Source organism: Engystomops pustulosus, chromosome 7 (assembly GCF_040894005.1).
Source record: "Engystomops pustulosus chromosome 7, aEngPut4.maternal, whole genome shotgun sequence".
Classification (NCBI taxonomy): Eukaryota; Metazoa; Chordata; class Amphibia; order Anura; family Leptodactylidae; genus Engystomops; species Engystomops pustulosus.
In genome coordinates this window covers 105,527,109-105,552,236 of record NC_092417.1, presented here as the reverse complement: position 1 = coordinate 105,552,236, position 25,128 = coordinate 105,527,109, and the positions used below count along the sequence as shown (strand labels likewise).

Sequence of the window (25,128 nt, the reverse complement as noted above, 5' to 3'; positions counted from 1 at the left end):
AGAGGCCACATCACTATTGGTGAGACTCTGCATCCGCTAGAGGAAGTCTGGAAAACCAGATGCCTTAGGAAATTTGACGCCATTGTGAAAAATGGCACCCATCCACTACATGACACATTACTGCAGCAAAGGAGCAACATAAGTCATTGCTACCACCAGGTGTGTTGCCGTGCCATGAGGTTCCACAACTCCTTCATCAAGAAGACAATAGAACTAACCATATGGTGGCTAAAGCAAAGGACTAAGTCATGCCCTCAGTCCACCCCTCAAAAAAACCCTACCAAACCCCCCAAAAATTAAGGTAGTATTGTAATGTTATTTCTGTTGTTTATTACATGAAACACTGTTCATGCCTTGCCTAGAGTAATGATGCACAAAACAATTTCCCAGCGGATTAACCCGTTCACGACCCGTGACGTAATAGCACGTCATGGGTCGGCCGCGGGTGCATGGAGAGGGCTCACACGCTGAGCCCTCTCCATAGCCGGTAAGTCTTTGCTGCATATTGCAGCAAAGGCTTACTGGTAACACCCGCGATCGGTGCGGCGCATGGGCTCCACCATCTTTTCGAGGATCGCCGCTCCCCGTGACGTCATCGGGGAGCAGCGATCCGTCGCCATGGTAACCTCGGGTCTCACGAAGACCCGAGGCTACTTCGGGTTAACCCATGCATTACAATGTGCTATCAGCACATTGTAATGTATGAGGAGTAAAATCCCCATATACTGCCATACTGTAGTATGGCAGTATATGATAGGATCGTGCAGACACCCTAGGGTTAAAGTACCCTAGGGAGTCTGAAAAATACTAAAAATAAAAATTAAAAAAAATTAAAAAAAAAAATTATAATAAAAAACCCTAAAAACTCAAATCACCCCCCTTTCCCTAGAACTGATATAAATATAAATAAACAGTAAAAATCATAAACACATTAGATATTTCCGCGTCCGAAAATGCCTGATCTATCAAAATATGATAACGGTTTTTCACTGCGTTTAATCCCGTAACGGAAAATCGCACCCAAAGTCAAAAATGGCACTTTTTTTGTCATTTAAAAAATTAAAAAATTCTATAAAAAGTGATCACAAGGTCGAACAGTCCTATAATTGATAACATTGTAAACGCCATCAAAATCCGCAAAAAACGACACCACCCGCAGCTCAGTACACCAAAGTATAAAAAAGTTATTAGCGCCAGAAAATGGCAAAATCCCCCAAAAAATTTTTGTACAGGAGGATTACATTTTTTTAAATGTATGAAAACATTATAAAACCTATGTCAATTTGGTATCCCCGTAATCGCACAGACCCAAAGAATAAAGTAGACATGTCATTTGGGGCGCACAGTGAAATCCGTAAGATCCAAGCCCACAAGAAGACGGCACAAATGCGTTTTTTTACCAATTTCACTGCATTTGGAATTCTTTTCCCGCTTCCTAGTACACGGCATGAAATATTCAATACCATCTCTATGAAGTGCAATTTGTTACGCAGAAAATACGCCATCGCACAGCTCTGTACATGGAAAAATAAAAAAGTTATGGATTTTTGATCATGGGGAGTAAAAAATGAAAATGAAAAAACAAAAAAGGGTCAGGTCCTGAAAGGGTTAATAAAGTTTTATTCCTTTGTATTCTAATACCATGTACTCCAATATTTTATAATTGTAGCTCCAGACAAAAAAAAATTTTGTCCCAGTGACAATTGGATTTTCAAAATTTTTTGCTGCAATTGGGCCAAGGATTATTAACCCCATAGCGCAATAAGACGTACCCTTACGTCTTACTGCGCATGGGGGAGTATGAAGAGGGCTCACGGGCTGAGCCCTCTTCATACTCACCGGGCATTTGCTTCATAATGAAGCAAACGCCCGTCGCTAACACCCGCGATCGGTGCTTGCACCGATCGCGGGTGTTAACCCTTTGACCGCCGCCGGCAAAGGTGCCGGCGGCATTAAAGAGCCGGCGGCGCGTGGGCGCCGCCATCTTGGCTCCGATCGTCACTCCCCGTGACGTCACCGGGGAGCGGCGATCCGTTGCCATGACAGCCTGGGATCACACAAAGATCCGAGGCTGTCATGATCGAGGCTATCTATTACAATGTGCGATCTGCACATTGTAATAGATGGTATGCAAAATCCCCATATACTGCCATACTGTAGTGTGGCAGTATATGGTAGGATCAATCAGACAACCTAGGGTTAAAGTCCCCTAGGGAGTCTGAAAAATAGTAAAAAAAATAAATAAAAAAAAGTAAAAAAAAAAAATTATATTAAAAAAACATAAAAATTCAAATCACCCCCCTTTCCCTAGAACTGATATAAATATAAATAAACCGTAAAAATCATAAACACATTAGGTATCGCCGCGTCCGAAAATGCCCGATCTATCAAAATATAATAACCGTTTTTTACTGCGTTTAACCCCGTAGCGGAAAATAGCACCCGAAGTCGCAAATGGCATTTTTTTGCCATTTTGAAAAATAGAAAAAATTCTATAAAAAGTGATCAAAAGGTCGCACAGTCCTAAAAATAGAAGCATTGAAAACGTCATCAGAAGTCGCAAAAAATGACACCACTCACAGCTCCATACATCAAAGTATGAAAAAGTTATTCGCGCAAGAACACGGCAAAATGAAGAATTTTTTTTATGTACAGGAGGTTTTAATTTTTGTAAATGTATGAAAACATTACAAAACCTATACAAATTTGGTATTCCCGTGATCGTATTGACCCAATGAATGAAATAGACCTGTCATTTGGGGCGCACAGTGAAAGCTGTAAAAACCAAGCCCACAAGAAATGGCGCAAATGTGTTTTTTCATCATTTTCACTACATTTAGAATTTTTTTCCCGCTTTCCAGTACACGACATGGAATATTTAATACCATCACTACGAAGTGCAATTTGTTACGCAGAAAATAAGCCTTCACATAGCTCTGTACACGGAAAAATAAAAAAGTTATAGATTTTTGAAGGTGGGGAGTGAAAAATCAAAACGCAAAAACGAAAAAGGGCCTGGTCCTTAAGGGGTTAATAAAGCTTCATTACAGACACCTTACAGCTGATCTTTGCAGCCTGGGACTGTAGTAAAGCTTCCAAGGTCACCAGAGATCACAGGGGGTAGAGGGGTCCTTCTTTAACTAGGGGTAGTCTGGAAATCGGGTGTCCTTAAGTAGGGGAACACTTTATATATGTATATTTTCTTTAAAAATTTAATAGAAACACCAAACCTGGTTTTTAGGGTGTGCCAAAGCCTCTTGATACTTTTTATACTTGGGTATTACAGTTATCAAATTTTTTCAAGTTCGACATTGCTTGCATATCTTACACAAATGTCACTATTATTCATCATGTGGCGCCTTTAAGGATGTTGAAAATGGAAATTACAATATAGAGAAAATTAAAAATATAAAACTACTTTTAAAATGTCATGCTTTTTAGGAAAAAGAGCAGTGTTGGAGGGTGAATAAATCTGCCAATGTTTCTGTACAATTTATCTTGATGAATGGCATAGCCAAAATCGCATACAACACCCATTTTCAAATTTCACCTTTGATTAATGTAGGCCACTGAGCTTGAAGCTGAGAAGATTAATTATGTTCCTATGTCATATCCTTGTGACCTTAGAAAAGTAATTTTATTTCCCTATGCATTAGACACCCATAATTAAAATATAAGCTCTGCTTAGCAATCATTCTGTCGCAAAGTAAATTCCACAGTTATTGACATGTATATTTTTTCCAGGGTTCCACAATTATCATTTAAACATTATTATATTTAGTATTTCTGACATCACTTTTTATTATAGGTCTGTGATAGTTACTGCTGGACAGATGTTGCGTCAATGTACATAAATGGTGCAGCCCATTACAGGCCACATCAGTGTCAATGTGACCTCTTTCCTGGGTCATGGTAAAGAAATAAAACTTATGGAAGCACCAAACTTGTAGTTTCATAACACATTAAAACATAATAAAGACTTAATAAAGACATGTGTACAGTATATGACACAGAGTTTGTAGGAATGGTGGAAATTTTCATTTTTTGTTTACATATTTTACATTATTGACTTAGTAAAATTTTTTGGCTCATTACATATTAGCAACTATTAAAAATCCATAATGTTGTCATATATTGTATTATATTGTACTATTAGCAAGCACAGAGGTGATTAGAATCAGAACCCTGATGTCTATTTCGTTTATGTTTTATGTTAATGAGACAACTAAGCAGATATGGTCAGATCATATAAAATTTATGGATAACCTTAAAAAGCAAGATGTGCTTTGGTATAATTTGTATAAAAGAAACGTCATACATGATTCGCATCACAATGGTCAAGTATTTGGGACGTTTCTACTACCTACCAGGAAAGGGGTATGGTTGAAGTTACACAATTGCATTCTAGAGAGAGGAGGGGAGAGCAGCGCTCCTCTCCATTGGGAGGAGTGTGGCTCAGCTGTGTGTATGGGGAAAGATAGAGCAAGCTCTCTTTTTTCCATATATGGTATGGTAGACTATACGTCCATTTATATGGATGGACTTATAGCCCATTGGAATGCATGTGGCTGTATGCTACCCGTAACAAAACAGTACATTACAGGAAAAATGCAACATAAAGAAAACTATTCAAGTGAAAGGGGCCTAATTTTGTAAATAATAATGTAAAATATTTGTCATCCTCACGTGATGAATTTGCTGCAGTTTAAGAATCTCTAATCTGTTTTAGCACTTTCTAAGTAATTTCATGTAATTTTAATGGTTTTCCAAAGTATTTCATGTAAACTGATTACAGTAATGTTAGTAGATTAAAGGGGGTTCCAATAGTTTTGTTGCCAGAAAACCCATTTATACTAAGAAGATTAGGTTGCTTGTTGACAGACACAGCCCTGTCAACTTAAAGAGGAATGCTTTTCTGTAAAATGCTGGGATTGTGTTTCCTTTTATGTATCAGATCTTTAGTTTTTAAAGGAAACCTACCACCACGGATCTACCTATTAAGGTAGATCTGGTGGCAGGTTCCTCTAATGTATATTCATATAGCCCATTTTGGGGCTAATTCTTTCATGGCCGATAACTTTTAGAAATTTTAATTCCCCCAGTAGCCTCTTGCGTTCCGCCTACCAATGCATCTTCAGCGCTCAGCTCCTAGTAGCTGCGCACACTCATCTGCGAAGCTAGGTTCTGCACATGCGCATAGTGCTCGCCGCCAGCTGCACAGTCTCAGCTCTGAAGCCGGAGCTACTGGCCATGTGCAGAACCTAGCTTAAAATGGGGTTAGAAAACCAAGAAAAAGGCTAGCACGGTGCTATTATGGAGAGAGTCTTCTGGTAAGTTTAAATTGTTTATTCCAAAAACTGTAAACGCGTTTCGGGCGGAACACCCTTCTTCAAGTACAAATGGAAATAGCTCTAAACGATATTAAAACGAATGCATAATACATAGTAAATATATGGGTAAAAAATTAATGAATAAATAAATAAATAAATGTATAAAATGGGGAGGCATTACAGCCAATAGGGGATATAAAAAGCAAATACTTCAAAAATATTCAATAACTATTTATACAAGTCTACTTCAATGTATATTCCAATTTGGCACATGGCTCATAGAAGCAGGAGATTGAATTTATAACATATACATATACATAATATACAAATATAAATATGAATATATATATATATATATATATATATATATATATATATACACACATAGATATACAAACATATATGAATATGCACTTACAACATATAAAACTACATATCGATGGTTAAAAGTATATCATAAGCTAAAGTGCCCGTATAATGCTTGACATGGTTTGTCTTGGTGCAAAAGGATGAGTGTTAAACTCAAATATTCTATGGCAATTGGTAAAGGCTCTGTGCGTTATGATGATGATAAAAATTACTTTTTTTAGATGTCAATAAACATAAGTATAGAACCAGAACCTAGCTTCGCAGACGAGTGCTTGCAGCTACCAGGAGCTGCGCACTGAAGATGTATTGGTAGGTGGATCGCAAGAGGCTACTGGGGAGTGGGCACCATGTAGCCTCAGCTTTGGCTACTCCATGCCCCTGTAGCCTCTTTAGAAAATTCTAATATTGGGGGAATTAAAATTTATAAAAGTTATCAGCCACGAAAGAATTAGCCCTAAAAAGGGCTATACAACTATACATTAGAGGAACATGCCACCGGATCTACCTTAATAGGTAGATCCATGGTGGTAGGTTTCCTTTAAATTCATCTAACTCTCTGTTGTGCCATTCCTCTGTTATCTCTACATGACTTTTATGAATAAATTAACAACTAAGTTTTACCTTTTTCCTGACTTAAGGGAATGAAAAAAGTAAGAATGTGCAGCAACTCATAACTGAAATGACTAAATGCTTAGTAAGAATAACAATTAAATGATTCAATTAAATGCACCCAAGAATTTCTCTGGAAATACGAAAACAGACATGTCAGGAAAGGTCAGAAGTCTTGTTTAACCAGGACATTATACCTCTTGTATATGTGCCAAACTTTTTCTGCAAGTCATTAATGTATCATGACAGATTACTATTGCTATTGTTTCATGTTGAGAAAATCTATTTATAGATTTGGTACAACATTTGTCAATTATTTGGCACTGAGTTGAATCATAATTTTTTTTTCTGATTTGCTTATGATAACCCAATGTCTCCCCCGTGCTGCCCGATGTCTCCCCCGTGCTGCCCGATGTCTCCCCGCGCTGCCCGATGTCTCCCCCGTGCTGCCCGATGTCTCCCCGTGCTGCCCGATGTCTCCCCCGTGCTGCCCGATGTCTCCCCCGTGCTGCCCGATGCCTCCCCCGTGCTGCCCGATGTCTCCCCATGCTGCCCGATGTCTCCCCCGTGCTGCCTGATGTCTCCCCGCTGCCCGATGTCTCCCCCGTGCTGCCCGATGTCTCCCCGTGCTGCTTGATGTCTCCCTGCTGCCGTTCTGCACGTATCTTCCGACAAGTAAGCAGATGTGCCGAACATCTGTAATCTATTCTTCACTGTGTTCTTCACTGTCTTTTTCACTTAAATGATCCTGTGTTCACTGTGTTCACCGTTTTTATTCTATTCTTCATTGTTCTTCACTGTGTTTTTTTAATTAAATGCTCGATCTCGAGCAGGGGAAATACTCGTCCGAGCAACGAGCCGTTTCGAGTACCTTAATACTCGAACGAGCATCAAGCTCGGACGAGTATACTCGCTCATATCTATTAATTACCATTAGATTAGGGTTTGAGTTAGGATTAGTGTTAGGGTTATGTTCTGCTTGTCTCCTGATCACTGAAGTTTTGTATTTGTACTTTAATTTTTCTTGTCTTAATATAATGTACATGCTCTATAAATAAATAAATAATAATATACAGTATTATAGATAGGGTTTATCTTGAATGATTCTCTCATCTCTACACATGATGTGGCTGTCTGCAGAGACACTGAACAAGCAAAGAACAATAGGAAGAATAAACTTTGAAGCCTTCAGAAAAATAAACACAGAAACCAGGACATTTTTACAATACAGAGTGTAATTTTTTTTAAAATTGATGATTCAAAGTACAAAATAATCCAACTATTTAGGACAGTTACTCTGTATGGAGACAATAAAATGGTTTTGAATGGTGGCCATATCCAGTCAGCACCTATAGGTCGGTAATTACATTATAGATAGCATTGTAGCTATCTATTGTAGAACACAAGCACATGCGGTAATAGCACTCTCCCTTTCAGGCAATGGGAGAAATCAGCTCAGCAAATCTTCCATGTAAACATTCATGAAGAGTAAAGGCACAAGAAAGATTGCAAGTAATTTGCTATCTGTGTACTTAGAGCAGACATAAGCTTTAGATGAGGTGAGGTTCTTATTCCATTAACCCTATAATATTAAACTCCAGGAGTGATATACAGCCCATGCATTCAGTCTACAGATATTGTGCTTACAGATTCCTCATAAAATGATGGTTTTCTCTTCCTGCTAACACAACAAGCTGATTATACCAAATATCTGTAATCATCGCTAAAAGTTTTAGCCGCTACATTTGCCAACTGTGAAACAGCTGTCATATAGTACATGGTTATTTTACGTTCTTAAAATAAGGTAGATGCTCAATTCAAGTCTATTCCTATTTTTTTCTTTCCTTTTACATAGTAAAGAATAAATCCTTAAGTACAAAAGTCTTCCTTGTGGGGTGTCTACAGTCTTGGCTCCTTCCTATTAGCCAAGCTACATTTACTTCTTTGTACTATGAACAACAGATTTGGTTGATAATGACCGAACACAGCAAGAAATTGAGGCTTTGCAGATGTTTTTGTATGGAGGGAACATTTTTTAACATCATTCTTTTTCGTTAATGTGTAGAACATCAAAACAAATAACTGTGAAGAGAGTTGGTGAGTTTCACCACTGACATGTATGCTGCTTACAGGAACACAATAGGATTGCCAATTTTCACAATCTCTATTTTATGCTGGACTTTTAAAATTAAGTGTGTAAGTGGGTAAAGAAAATTGGCAAGAATGGAAGAAAGGGAAATACTTAGGAACAAGATGAGATATGTTCCTACTCACTGGCAGTTCTAAGTAGTTCTATAATAACAGTATAATTTAACATGAGTGCTAAATGATAATGGCCACAAAGTGGGCTGGAGCGGGAGCATGTTCGCTATAACCCATGCCCTTTCATGGTGCAGGATATAGTACAATCCTATCACGGACCCCTTTAGTTACCAGCACTTGACAAATTCCTCTCTTTGTCTTGTAGTATTTTTGCATAGCACAGAACGACAGAACAAAGTTTTGTGACTTTTCCATACTTTGCAATGCTACTCGTGGTTCAAGTTCAAGCAGGACTTGCTGTATTTATCTTAGAATTCCAGATGTTTTGGTGCATGCTCGTTGTATTGTAAAAGTTACATTAACAGGATGAAACTGAACAACAAACTTAGCTACTTTTTTGCACAAAAACTTTTTAAACTAAAATGTTAGACTAACAGGCCCAGGTCCAATGTAATACTGAAAAATTCTGTAAAGATTAATTAGACTAAGAAAACTAGAAAAGAGACAACTAGAAAGAGAAATCTCCCACTCAATGTTCTAAGTACAGGGATATAGGGAGTGTGCACCATTTAAACCAGCCTAAGCACATAAAAAAGTAATAAAAAGTGATCACAATGTTGTATAATTCTCAAAGTGGTAGCAATGAAAACGTCAGCTATTTTGCAAAAAATTACTTCTTCCACATTCCAACACACCATAGTATGAAAAATGTATTAGAGGCATAAAATGACAATTTTTTTTTACCTACATTCATTACATTTTTGAAAATGTATAAAAACCTATATAAATTTGGGATAACCATGATCGTACCATACCAAAGTATAAAGCAGAGGTGTTATTTGGAGCGTACAGTGAAAGTCATAAAAACTGATTTTTTTCAGCTTCCGAGTACATGGCATGGAATAATAAATGACGTCACTGATAATTAAAATTTCCCTCACACAAAAAAAGCCCTCACACAGCTCTATACATGGAACAATGAAGATGTATGGATTTGTGTGGAGTGCGAGAAATGAGTTAAAAAACCTTGCATGCTTAAGGGGTTAAGTGGCTTCCACTGTAGTAGATACAGCCCATTTACAAAATAAAAGTGCTCTCATAACTGCATTTTAACCTTTTACTTGTATCCAACATATGCAACATAAAACTCTGGTCTTTCCAATATACAATGTTAAGCATCCAGCTTTGTTGCTATATTTTGTGCAATATTTTTAGATTTATAGTGGGTTGGGCATGTTGTAGTAGAAATTTTATTGTTCTACGGATAGCATCCTTTTGAGCATTTGGAGGCTAAATTTGTCCATAAGAGTCACAATGACATCACAACATTACCAGTATATGCACCATGAATTCTGTTGTTTGAGTTTCTATGCTCACAGTGAGTTCTGGGTAATTATTTTCCCTGCTATTTTTCTTTCCTTTAGCGCTAGTACATTACATCCTTTGCTAAAACCAGAAGAGCTCTCAAAAATCAGACTGCAAAGGCTTTTATGCTCTTACCTTCAACAACAGCAGGAAGCCTTTTTATATGAATATTAAGACTGGGTTTTGTCTACCTATTATTTTAAGAAAAATATGATTTTCTTGTTATCCTCTATATACAAGGACTATATCACAGCAGGTCAATTAGAATTTAGTCCATGTAATAATCACAGTGCCGTAACTATATACAGCTGTCATAAATACAAAGCGCTCTTGAGGTTTTTTTTCTATTTACCCTCTCAGATAAACAAAGGCATAATAACAACATGTTCATATAGCAACTTGGAGGAGACTTGGCCAATGTCCACTATTGAGCTGGTAGACTAATTGGTTGGATTTCTCAATAGATTACAGAAAGCTGAGATATAAACAATACAAAAAGAGAGATTAGCCTGTAATTTGGTTCAAGCTGCTGCAATTTACATTATTTCAGCACAGTTAGGCTTTTGTAATCCTCAAAATAATGTTTATAAATTTAATTTAAAGAGTTAATTCACTGGCAAGAACATGTTTCTTGGTCAGAAACTGTGGCCACATCCATATTTCCAAGAGGGGAAATAAATGGGTATATGTAACAACTTAAATTTGACTGACCATACTATGTTTGGTAGACACTTCCATACATAAGTAAATTTGCTTTGGTCCTTCCTATCTTTATCCCCCAAAAAATAATTTCTGGAGAGCCTGTGAAAAGTAATAACCACCACCAAAGTCATGGGAAAAAAGAGAATTCTGCGGCCAGGTAGGGATTTTTATCTTGCCATCCCTTCTAGACATTGGAATGCAACATTTCTTAATTAAATATTGTAAATATTGAAATTTGAAAACTTGGAAATTTAAATGGGAGGAAAGTTTGAGACTAGAACATACTACAATGCAATCCAACACAATAAAACGTTATTGATCCTTTTTGGGAAATTGTTTTGTACACACTGATTGAGCCAGGTATTCACATAAACATATACAACAACATGGAACACAAAAAAAAAAAACTCATTCCATCACTACTGGTGACATCAAAATGCAAAAGATAATCGCATGGTAGAGGAGCACCATAGCAAATGATACCAAGTTACTAGTGCAGATATTTGGGGTGGGGGAGGTTATGGGTGTGGGGTCATGGCGACAGGTATTCTTATTCTGTGAGTATTTGTCGATTTTTTAAGCTTTTCAATCACCATCAGGATGAGGGAGTTTTGGAACTTCACAGTTTAGCAATTTATTTGGCAGTAATGATCACTAATTGTACTCAGTTGATTTGATACTTGTAACTGCGGAGCATTTGTGGACTGCATTTCGTGGACTGCTTTTATATGTGTACTATGCTAAATTTCCATCTAGCACTTATAACAATGTTTAATTTGGTATTGATTTTCTAGTTTACACAAGAATAGTTTTTTTCTAAACTTTTTCTCTTCTGTCACATGTAAATTTGATGCATTATATGTTATTTACTGACTTGTATTTGTATTTGTATTTATAGTTTTTTCTGCATATACTATCCAGTGAACAGAAAGTTTGTAGTGTGATGTACAATTAATAGTTCATTTAAAGTTTGTAAAATGGATTGGCCAACATTTTTAACGGTAATAAATTAATTACAGACATAAGATTGATTTTACAAACTAAAGAAGATGCTATTTTTTGCATCTACAGGATATAGCATCTCTTCAAGACAAGTGGATGGTGCCTATACTTTTTGAATGCTGAAGTTCATTAACTGTATGAAGATTGTCTCATTAGTTATTTCTCCAAATAAACTTGTCTTATATAATTTCCTTCTTCGACTTTTAAGGAAAGAATGATAGAGGTGGGAGAAATAGAAAAAAAATTGATTCAGGGTTGATTTGCCAAACACAACTAATCATTCTTCTTGATTTAGAGTAGGAATGCCAACTACTTGGTGATTAGATAGTTGAATAAGTGTTCTCATTGAATAAATTGGCACTGAATTGAAAGGCAAAGTCACCTCAAATTAAATTAAAACTGCAATAATCTTTAGGTAAAGTTTTAGATCATGAATATGTATGATGCCTCAATAACATACTTATGGTACAAAACGAAAGAATGAACTACAGAAAATTATGGTGAGGTCCACTATTAATTAATCCAAATGCCCATTTTACTCAGAAATTAGGTAAATGTTGTATTCACAATTGTTTATTACTTTTGTGAGTCCAAAACCCCTGGAATTTGAACCTTTGGGTAAGCATCCTTCAAGCATTTGCAAGAGCTAGGCCCATGGGAATGGGATAGCCCAGACATCTCCTTGCTTAGATATCGGGAATACCCAGGATAGTTCAGAGTATATGTTAGCCTGCCAGAATATCCTTAGCAAGGCAGAAACCACTCGTAAGCACATATCAATAAGACGGCCCCAACCAACTGAATTAGTGTACAAGGAGAATGACAATGCAGGCCTAGTCATGACTTAAAAGGCTTTTTTCAGTTAAAATATAAATTGAGAATTTAAGATGATTAACGACCTTGCCTACTGGCTAACATATATATCAGTACAGGCAGTCCCCGGGTTATGTAAAATATGGGTTCTGTAGGTTTGTTCTTAAGTTGAATTTGTATATAAGTCAGAACTGTATGTTTTATAATTGTAACTCCAGACAAATTTTTTTTTGGTCTCTGTGACAATTGGATTTTAAAAATGTTGGGTTGTCATCAGAACCAGGATTAACAATAATGCTCAATTGCAGACACCATTGGTAACTGTTAGAGCTGTTTATTGTAGCCTAAGGCTAAAGTACAGTAAATTACCAATTACCACAGGTCTGTTTGTAACAAGGGGTTGTCTGTAAGTCGGGTGTTCTGAAGTAGGGGACCACCTGTACTCAGTATAAGAACTGCTTCTGCTACATAGCCCTATGACAACATGCCCAGGTGTCACTTGTCCTGTTTGCAGTTCAGTTTCATTCAAGTGGAAAAGGCGGAGCTAAAGTCTTAAGCAAAATGTATTGCAGTTTCCTTGCAAGGAAGTGAAGTAAACAATATTTATCACACCTCCTTTAACATGGAAAAATGCCTAAAAGGGTTCAAATACATTTATTCAGTTCAGTGTATAACTTGACTGAGGACTGAGGAAGGAGGCGTGGCCTCCGAAACGTCACAGTATGCGGAGCCCTCGGTGAACAACCCTTGAGTGTCTTTGGTTTAGCTTATGAACATTTTCCATGGAACTAATGGACCAATGGATCAATGGACTTATGGACTAAGATGAGTACAATAAGATTTATACCATTTTGTATGAAAGTTTTGTATAGATAAAAAGTTTTTCCTGCTGAAAGAAGTGGCGGCTTGAGCTGAGCGATCATCACATGCATTGAATAGTCTGCCACCAAATTATGTAAGAATGGCCAACAGTCCTGTAATGTGTAGGGTCAGCTTTTGGAATGTTGAGAGAAATAGGACTAAACTAACTACTTGTATAATCATCCAAAAAATAACTTTCATGTATACACTGTTTCCTGTAGATGACTATAAATTGAGAAAGGCTCTCCTATTTCCACCTTTTCAAAAAGAGTTAAAACTTGACTTTAAGGCTTTAAATCAAAGTCTTTCCTTTAAAAGCATTGAAATTGTTGAATTAATCAATAGGGAACTCCACATAGATAATGAGGGTCAGTGTCTTGGTGTTTTAGTGCCAAATGTACATTTATGCCTAAGCCCTTTTAACCACAGGGGCAAAAGGTTTGTATCAGAACTAGAATATGAATTCATTTTGGCTGTAATCCATTGTGATAATTTTATTATTTTAATAGTCAGATAACGTAGCGAAATACTTAACCTTGACTCTGCTGGTTATAGAAGGCTGAAAGACACCAATGGCTGTACATACACATTCTATACAGGAAAAACTAACAGAGAATTTTAAAAGCTTCATTAATATTAAATGTGTCCGTGATTTATTGTGCAAGTCTTTATGAATTTTTGATACACTGATGATTCACCCATTTCTTGCAGAACATTACGCATTGCCCTTATAATACCTTATTCAATACTTGTCCATAATACTGCGTGCAAACAATTTCTATGTGATCCTTGTATCCTTGATGTATAACAGACCAGGGATTTTTTAATCCATAAAATAGTCTACAAAACAATGCAAAATTACAGTGTGGATTGACAACATCTGCTTCATCGACAACATATTTTGCAACATCTGCCATCTTCTTTCCCATCCTCTTCTTGATAGGAGTTTACCCTCTGGGCTAATTTCCTGCTGACCTCAGAAATATGGCCCGTTAATTAAGTCATTTTGACTTCGCATTTGTGTAAAGGGGAAGTGAACTCCAGAAAATACATTATGGCTTAATTACTCTTAAACACAGCATCATTCCTCATATGATCATTATTTATTATGCATTGGGGTTCATTTACAAAATCCTACAGCTAATCAGAAATCTGTCCTTTCTCTGGGTTTGGTTGTGTAATTTGCTTGTGCTGTGAAAAGACAGTATTACGAATCTTTGGACTTAAGGGACCCCTACTTATGTTTTCTAAGATCATGCATTTATTGTGTGAAAAAACTAGTACTACCTTTCCCCAATCACATAAACTGTCTACTAAACAAGCATCTGAGGACCTGGGGGTTCAGAAAAATGGTGGCACTTTGATATTTTGCATATTTTACCTGCAAATAGTGGCATTAATCCACTCCAGTCCTGGTATAGGAAATACTTAGTAATTGACTTGTGAATTTTCTACAATTGTATTTATTTTAAGAAAGACACATACAAGCAATGAAATACAAATATGCTGCATATATTTTGTTTCATTGGAGGAAAACAGATGTTTCCAAATGCCAAGTAAACCACTCCAATTAGGTTTATTGTTCTCCATTCAACAAGCCAATAATCCTATAAGAGCTGAGATTCACAATTTGTCTCGTTTGAAATAGGAATTTATAGCTTAGTTTTAATGTACATTAAATTGTCTTAAAGTAGCACTTGCTGGTATGAAACTATAGAAAACTAATTCAAACTTAGATTCCTTCTGTGGACTTGGAAGTACTGAACAATGCAATTCAGATGAGCAGGGGAAGCAACTTTGCTAAAGTTATAGGTGAAATTTGCGGGATTTTTTAGGAGACTGTCATTGGAGATATTCTTTTGCTTTGATTAAATGTTTAAAAAAAATTCACAACTTGTGGTGCACAAGACGCTAACTCTATAATGATGCAATAAGACATACATTCGGAAAATAGAGATACTTCAGCTCCGCTGAAATGTTTATTTTAGTGAATGTCTGTATTCCCCTATAAAGTAATTTTAAATAACCATTTATTTGCACTTGCCATCATATAACCCCACATCCATTCAACATTTTCTTCATAACAAGGGTATAGGAGAGAAATGATGCAATGCAAAAAAATATTAAAAAAAATATGAATATGTTAGATGAACAAACCGATCCTCTTGACTGTACCGGACAGATTTATTGACTAATCCTCTTTAATGCTATACATAACTCCATTATCTGTATCTTGTTTACATTTCATAACAAAAATATATTTTACTGGAGAATAGGAGAATGTAACCATTTTGATTCAAAACAAAAACATAGGTGGATTTTTTAATGCATGCCTCTTATTTTATGTGTCATTAATCAACAAGCAAAAATTGCACCAGATGTTTGCACAGAAATACACTGTAAGTCAATTAAATGTTATAAAATAGAACACTTAAACCCCATCTGAATGTGAAAAACAACACCTTACTTACAGATGAAATGGTTGAGAACTAAACCTCGCCTAATGAAGCATCTCTGAAACATTTAAATAGTGGGAGCACTTATGTTTCAATCACAACACTTCCTCACTTACTGTTCAATTAAATTGGAGAATGCAAATGAGGTAACTAATTGAAATAACTATCCTCAACAAATGATTATTGGAGGAAGGAGAGGAATATAAAGGGTGGCTATAAAAGTCATTTTTGAAAGGAGGACATTTGGAGAGCCCATAGAGAAAAGATTTAAACAAGATTTCTAAATATGTATATATACATACATATTAAATACTTAATGAATGGATATATGAGGCTAGGAATTCAAGCTATACTTTACCACATTTACTCCATGTAGTAACTGTGTGATCTGCAATTGTCCCCTGCAATTCACTATTTGAAGGGCTTGACCTTATGAGCTTTTCAGACAAGTATTTCAGAGCAATTTTTAATTTTTTTAAATAAGCTTCTTAGTGGGCTAGGGGCAAGAACAGGGCTGTGGGCGCATGTGCTTTCTTATCTTTATTCTTTGGTTTTATGAGATATGTAAACAGGTATGTAAAAGAATAGAAAAACAAAAATGAATCCAGCACCAAACGTGTTTTCAGCTGACTCATCCAGGAGTAAGACTGTGGCCTGAGTTTGAAACATGTCAGCGAGCTGTTGCAAAATATGTCCTCTGTCTGTTGGAGTACTTTTAAAGATGGATCTTAAATAAAATCAGATTACATGTTTTTATTGAAACCTCGATATGTTTTGTGCTGGATTCATATTTGTTTTGTTACATTGTTGCCCCTAGTCCAAGGATGTGTCTCTTCAAATGTGTGAGCTGGATTATCTACTATATTAGCAGTGTTCCATCTGAAAAGGTTCTTGGTGGTTTAGGCAGTGTTGAAAAGAGAAAAACAAGTGCAACACAGCAGTGCTCCCACCCCTAGTGCACCAAGAAGATGCTCATTTGGCTTACACAACACTGTAGTGGGTAGACTCCTTCATGTGTAGTATTTACAATAAAAAGTTTACAGAAAGTAAAAAATAGCCTGCACTCCACAATGTAAAAAACAGTGGGTACATTATTAACCCAAGTGCTACGTTTTGGATCCTCTTCAGATATATATATATATATATATATATATATATATATATATATATATATACATACATATATATATATATATATATATATATATATATATATATATACATACTATATCTACATTCCACACAAATGGCACAGCAAAGCAAATATTAGTTATTGTTAAAAACGTCTGTTCGTTTAGGTGTTATGAACAAAAATGAATAATGGTGAAAATTGTACAGAATAAACCATTGTTGTTAACATTTTAATATTCTTCCAATACATTTTCCAAATACCTAGATAAAAATTTTTTGTTCTGAATACATACCGACAAGTGACATCTCAGGAACGGTTGCATGGTATGGTCCATTTAGGAACTCCGGTGCATTATCATTAATGTCCTGAACTTTAATTATGAACTCTGAAGGGGGTTCCAAAGGTTTATTTGTATCCCTATCGACAGCCTGGGCTGTGAGTGTATATTCAGCTTTCTCCTCCCGATCAAGTCTTTTCATTGCATGAATATCTCCTGTCTTGTCGTTGATCACAAAGATTGTACCTGCTCCCTCTCCAGAAAGAATATACTTGATTCTGCTGATCCCGGGATCCAAGTCTGTGTGAAGCTGAAATGACAATTGAAATTCAGTTAGTGCAGAAACCATCAATAAATTGCAATTTCAACTACATTACAATAGTCCTAAGGGATTGAGAGCAAAGATTAACATATAAGCATTGTCCAGATAATTGACATAAAAGTCAATGAATCTGAATTTTATATTCCTACTCAAAGTAGTTAAAGCATAGCAAAATGTCTGAAATATTTATTATTTTATTTTAGAGACCAATAATGCAGATGCTATTAGTAAACTATGTAATATATCTGAATTAAAGAAAAAATCTTCTGTTTCCCTTCTCCTCCTCCCTTCTTCCTTGTAGTGAGCAGCATTTCTTTAAGATATCTAAGGTCTGTAGAAAACAGACTGAGCAGAAGGATATGAGAGTGAAGCATAATTTCGACACTTGATAATGTAGCTCTGTAAGGAGATTAGTCTATCAACTAACTGTAGAATGTGTAACAATTTCTCTATTGACTATCTGTGTGAGCATAGAGAGTTCTTTTATACTGGTGTATACATAAAGAAAGGGAGAACAACTGTATAGGACAGTGAAACATTTTTCTTTAACCCTTTATCACTGACCCTTTTTTTACGCTTAATGACCTGACTTGATTTGATTTTTCAAATCTGACATGTGTCACCATAATTACTTCAGAATGCTTAAACATATCCTGATGATTTTGAAATTGTTTTATTGAGAAACATTGTACTTTATGTTAGTTGTAAAATTTAACTGACACGTTTTTCTTTCATTCTGAAAAAAAATAAAAATTTGGCATAATTTGGGAAAAATTCTTCATTTTCAAAGTTTGACGTGTTCTGCTTTCCAGGCAGGTAGTTAAACTACCCAAAAAGCTAGATAACTAACATTTCTGGAATGTCTGCTTTATGTTGGAATGATATTTTATGTTATGTTATAAGGCTTATAACTTTAGGTGTGATTTTTCTAATTTTCATGAAAATCGCCAAAACTCACATTTTGAGGGACAACCCAGATCTCAAGTGACTTTGAAAGGCCTAAATAATAATTAAGCCCCATAAATTAACCCACTATAGAAACTACACCCCTCAACGTATGTAAAACAACTTCTATTAAGTCTATTAACCCTTTAAGTGTTTCACATGCTGCTTAGAAACGTTTGAATTTAGGCTAAAATGACACTTTCATAATGAATAAAATGATTAAATGCTCTGCAATGTTTGATGCCTAATTTCTCCCGAGCATACCGATACCCCATATGTGGTGGTAACCTGCTGTATGGGCACACGGCCGGGTATAGAATGAAAGCAGTGCCATTCAGAGGCTATAAAGTTTACATGTTTTTGGTAATGCAAATATATGAGGGCTTATTATTTGTGGAGTGAGATACTATGTAAAGATAATTAATTTTGGAGGTCTATAGCTTATTCATGAGATTTTATCAACTATTTCAAGGTGGATACAAACAAAATTATGAATTTTTATTTACGATTTTTAGCATTTTTTTCCCACTCGCCATAATATAAAAATAATATTTTATCTTTATTCTCTGGTTCACTACGATTACAGTGATACCTCATTTCTATAGTTTTTCTTTTACCTTTGCTCAATTTTACTGGAAAAAAACAATATTGGAGAAAAATAACATTTTTTTTTACTATCAACAACTTTTCAGGGGCATAACTTCTGTATTTTTCTGTTGACAGGTCTGGTTGAGGGCTTAATGTTTTTGAAAAGAGGTGTTCTTTTCAGGCATATTGTAGTAGGCACATTACTTATGGTTTAAGTAGAATCCAGCAATAACTAGAAATTTCACTTTATACAGGCCTACCATCTGTAGTAAAAATGTAGAGCAAAAAAAAAGGAAAATGTAGAGAAAAAAAAACTAAGATATATACTTGAGTATAACCCGAGGGACACAATTTTAACACACAAAAAAATACCCTTTGCCAGCAGGTATCATTGGTGTGGTGACAAGTCTGGTCTGAAATTCTGGTGACTGGCCTTCCAGTCACATCCTGGAAGAGGTCCATTACATAAACTGTATATAATATTATAACATATTTAAAAACTCTGTCTTTTATCATTATTTCTCTAAAATATAATGTAATCTATTCTTTTGATCTGAATATTCCTTTCTCTACCACACTGTAACCTTAATAGGTTACTATAAAGTCCAGAGAACTCAATACCTTGGATTTATAAGAGTTGTTGTTGTTGGTGTTGTTGTTGTGGAGCCCAGTGGATGCTGTTAATTCCCTTTCTACATTGTGACTCTTACCAGTATACAAGGTCATAAATGGCCAAAGGCATTTTCATCTCCAGCCATGGCAGAAGCTGCATGTCAGGTGTGATTGTGTGTAACTGTTTTATGTCTTCAGATATTCTCTTTCTTTTTCTGCTTGCAATGTCTATGTATATTTCCAGTCTTATTTTTCCTTTCCATCAAATGATCCTTTATCACCCTGGTTCTATGTGTGAACACTTAACACTGTCTTATCTTATTTCAGTAAATGTATATATTTGACATTTATGTCCCAAATACCTGACTCTCCATATAGAAGGAGCAAAAAGAACAAGATAATAAAATGGTGACTTTTCTGGGACAAACTCTTCATTTAATTAACCTAGACAGACTTGGGTGATGCCTGTGTCCATTTCTGTATAGAATTCAAATGATATATGTAGGACTGCATTAAACCTACAAAAATGACTCAATGCCTGCCACTTGTGAATTATATCTGTGAATACTTAGCTCTTGGAAGTGTTCTGCTTGGTAGATGGAAAAGACAAATAGCAGTATTTTTGTAACTTCACATGTATATTTAAAGAGCATATAGTGAATTAAAAGTGTAAAGCAACAATTGTAATACTCTTAATTAAAATTCTAATAATTAGGATAACAGCTGCAATGCGTTTCTACATGGCTTCATAATAACTAAACATGTACAGTCTCATCCTACAGTCACATTCTTTTAATGTCTACTCCATACCTCTTATTAACAAAATATTTCGTGCACACAGAAGAAATATAGACCGATGGAAAATACAGTAGTTTGTTATATTGTAGTTTGTCAACATCAAGACATACAGGGATGGATTTATCCTACTTTTTGTCTAGTATGTTACATTAAAAAATGTGCACTGAAGTTCATTTGTGCCAAAATTCTGCCATTTTACCACAATTTGCACAAAAATTTTGACTTTTTATACATCCTCATCTGGAATTTAAGATTATATCAGGTGCAACACTAAAAAATTCTTTGCTAGTTTAGAGGAAAAGTCTCAAATTTTGATGCAAATATGCAATTGTGCCAAAAAAAGTTGCAAGTTTAAGAGAAAAAAAAGACAAGCCTAAGATAAATAACCACCATTGACAATTACAAGTACAAAGTGACTAAAAGTTGTGTATGCATGCATAAAATTACCCATAGACCCTGTAGACATGAACATGTGCATTTTCCAGGCTATAAGCAATAGGCCACATGTCGTTGTGGGCTTGTGGCCCGTGTGATATTAGTGGGTGACCACAGTTCACCCTGCTGATGTCCATAAGAAGATACTGAAGAGAAAATACTTCAACTCTGGAATATATGGAATACATGAATTCTGTCTGCTACTTTTGATAATTCATCCATTCAAAATGTTAGACTTCTAATGGATTTTATTTTACAGTAAATGGAAAGTTTTGCCATCTGTTGAATGTGTTCTCTGTGTATCTAGATGCAAGCTATATTCTCAAACAAACCTTAGTGCATCTCTGTCTATACTTTAAAACATGTAATTGCGGTTCTACTTCCCATCTGTTCTCCAGCCACATCAAAGATCAAACTTTTTCTCAAAGCTAATTAGTATACGATAGTGCTGTATTACTACTACAGACTTCCATCTGCATCAATGTGTCACTTTATGTCTTCATCAGTGTTTATAGAAGGTAGCAATACATTAATAGTTCAGCAGAGTCAATTACTGGACCAGTTAAAGCTTGAAGGTGGAAAATATTATATGGGTCACAAGAAAAGAAGAAGGCTTTAAAAGCTGCCTTACAGTCTGACATTACATCTGTAAATATAATTTCATTTATAGTTTACAGAAGAGAACTAGTCTTTTTTTCTTCAAAAACCTCATCATTATCGGGGAAACTAAACTGCCTTCCTCAAGTTCATAGTACATAAGCAGCACTTTGCTTTTGTAGCAACATAAGCAGCAACATAACTTTGATGACAAAGAATAGGAATTAACCAACCTGATACACAATTAGTTTACTGGAGTTGAATGCAATAAGACCACCACATGCTGCATATATTACATCCTCACCACAAATCTCAAGGGGGTGATGTACCATTGCGTTTTTGTCTATGTTTGGTGTTGTTTTGGCGCAGTTGTGGTGAAAATGCAGTTTTGCTGCTTTTTTTTTAGCCAAATAAACATCAGACAATGCACATTTACTTTGACATAGACCCTGCTTATACCAAATTCACTAAACTTGCATAGCCAAGTTTTCACAACAGGACTGAATTCATGAATTGCAAATTTAAGTTGAGGCAAATTTGGACCAAATTGACTCCAGTCCTCAACCTGCTCTTTGTGTTGCAACTGTTGATGTTTGTTTTGTGACTTTTTAATGCACAAACAACCCACATAGCTTTAGACACTGCTAGCAGATTTATCAAGGGTCAAAGACACTTGAATGAATCTGATGGGCAAGATAAATCCAAAGACAGACATACAACTGTCTCAGGGAGTCGGTCTAATGATGAATTACCCCCATTGAGTAAAAATAATGATTGTATATAGATTGTATACAAAGGTTTTGGCTACTCAACCTCAGAACTATAATTATTTCAGAAGTTTTAATTCATTTAATTGATGGTTTCTGCTAAAGAGAAAGAATCTAATAAATTTTCAGCTGATTTCTGCTGATGTCTAGTTGCATTCAAGGTGTTTAAAATTACAGTTCTAATGTCATGGAAAACATAGCAATTGATATAAGACTATATTGGCTCTATAGATTACTGAAATGAAAAAAAACAAATGTTGCTTCATTTGCTTCACCCACCTATAGCCCCATCTATAAAGAATTTCCTTGAAATCTCTCTGTCAGGTTGTGCGGTGTATTGTGTAACTTGATGCGTCACATGCTCGGATCACATGACCAAAGTCATGCCAAAGCCCGCCATTATTTCTTATGTACGAGGGTGGCTCAATAAGTACCCATGTGTGACAACAGATGGCATTCCTGAGGAAAGTTAGTGTTATGATCGTGTGCTGCCATCTATCAAATGACGGCAAAACAAATTGCAGACTAATTGATAGGTTAGTTTGGATTTGGCAGCCATTTGAGTAAGACGTGTTTCGTGATTTTCACTATGATGGAAAAAGAGCAGTATCGGTAATTTGGTTTTTGTTTGTGGATGGGAAAAAATGCAGGAGATAAAATCTGGATGCTGTTTATGGGGATAACTTGCCAACTATGACCACAGTTAGATATTGGTTCAACAAATGTAAACATGGGTGAACATCCGTTTTTGATGAGGTGCGACCAGGACGCGCGGCAGACGTGGTTACTGAGGAAATAATTCAAATCGTACATCAGGTGAGAAAAATTCTCCTTATTGTCCGTCTCTACATTATATACCTATATGCCTGGCTGACAGTACCCCTGGACAAAAGCAGTGTGACAAAACATGTGTCAAGGTGTCAGTAATCCAAGCAAATGTGGGCGCCCAGTATTATAGGTTAATGCACATGGCACTTTAATATATATTAATTGTTTAGCTGAAGACTATGGGCCAGACTATAAGTGAGGCAAACTGCACTATGTGTAATACCTAATGTATGTATAATAATGTTTAATACCTAATGTACAGCAAGCAACACACTTGTGAAGAGCAGATCTCACTCCCAAAATGCTGCCCGCGCCCGAAGTGCATGAACTGTATGCACCAGATTTTTTCTGGTCTGGTTCTGCTCAAGTATTTATGTGCAGTCCATGCCAGATTTCTGGCGCAGACTGCATAGTAAATCTGGGCCTATATGTTTAACAATTGTATGCATGCCCTGTCTTCAGCCTTTATTGACAATCCATTAAAAATGTGTTTATTTTCTATTTTTAGTAAGTAGCCGATGTAGTTGCATTAGTCTTAATAACTATTGGACACTCATTGCCCAGTACTGGGGAATGCCCATGTCCCTTCAATGTTTGTGAGTCCCTAGTGCACAATGTATTTATATTTTTTAAACATCTTTTCCTAGTGTCATATTGAATAAAATTTGTAATCCCTCCTGTAATAATTTAATTCTTTGCTTGTTTCCAGTAAGAGGCCACAATTTTTCAAGATATTATTGACCCCTACCGGTCCAGATACTGTTTGGTGCAATTCTATACAGGGTTGGCTAGCCTGCTGGAGAAAAAAATCTTGAGTTGAGTATTATAATTTGCATAATGTAGGTGCTGGTCCTCTATAAAATTTAGCTTTTTGGGCCCAGTACCTTTTCTGTAAATAAAAAATTATATGTTACATGACTACAACATCAGATTCCTGTCATAGTAAATTTTGGCTTCTCCAGGATTTAAATAGAAAGCTCCCATATGGCCACGAATTGTCTCTAACACCTGCAATCAATAGAAAATAGTTTACTGCGGGACTGTGTGCATATCTGTCGATTCAGATAGCATCAAACTCAATAAATATGCTGCTTGTTGAGTCTCTTGTTACGACCAGTGCAGGAATGAGAGTGTAATTGGACAGATTTCATAATCCTGCATGTGACATCTGTTCTGTGGGATGTTCTGTTACTATGCCAATTCTTGGGCAAATGAAACTATTCCCTATGTGTTAATATCTAAGTGGAAATAAAGACACAATTCAAAATTATTTCAAAGGCGAAAAACAAAGATTAAATGGTTCTAAAAGGTTTCTGATTTTCAGTAACACGACCTAGCAAAGGCAAGCGGAGGCCGAAATGGATTAAAAAAAGCACATGGAAAAATTGTAGAAACAATTAATCATTGGGTTACTTTTAATCAAATAAAAAATGTTATTGGCATATTCAATGATTTAATGTCTCTATGGAAGTTCATTGTTTGTAATTACATTGAAACTATTTTAACCTAGATTTTAGCTTTTTGGTTCTAGTTTTTTAACCTCTCAATGCCAAATGCTGTAATTGACAAGTTAAAAAGGTGAAATGGAGAGAGCTCACGGGTTGAGCCATACAAATGTAGAGCAGGTGATGGCTGTTTTATACACCCGCTCCTAATACCTACGATCAGTACTGGCACTGTTAACCTTTTAATTGCCACTGACATAGAGTTGAAGATTTGTTCCTTCTAAATGCCTTTTTCAAGCACATGTCCTGCACCATCTTACCATGAAGTTAATTTTGAGAGCAAGAAGAAAACAAATGAAATGCTAAAGCATCTGGGCTTCAAGGAAGAAAATTACAATTATCTGGTAACTACTCCACATCTATTGAGACAAATGAGCTCCAATAAAGGGCAAACTTGACAATCTATAGAATAAGTTATTTTAATGTTTCTGCATTGGAATATCTTGAACGTGTTTTTACTTTTTTACTATGAGAATATATTTTTCTATTAATGAATTGCAATATGAATGTGATTCTGTTCTGTAAACCAGATAAACAGGACACAAGATGCAGA

General features: G+C 35.8%; 1 protein-coding gene across 1 annotated transcript in view; it reads right to left on the bottom strand.

The window, feature by feature from the left end:
• Window positions 1–25,128, bottom strand: part of LOC140070705 (cadherin-8) — a 291,808-nt gene that overhangs the window by 171,538 nt on the left and 95,142 nt on the right. The window contains exon 3 of the mRNA XM_072117492.1: window positions 17,194–17,488. Within this exon, the coding sequence (XP_071973593.1) occupies window positions 17,194–17,488 (295 nt within the window). The remainder of the gene's footprint in view (window positions 1–17,193; window positions 17,489–25,128) is intronic.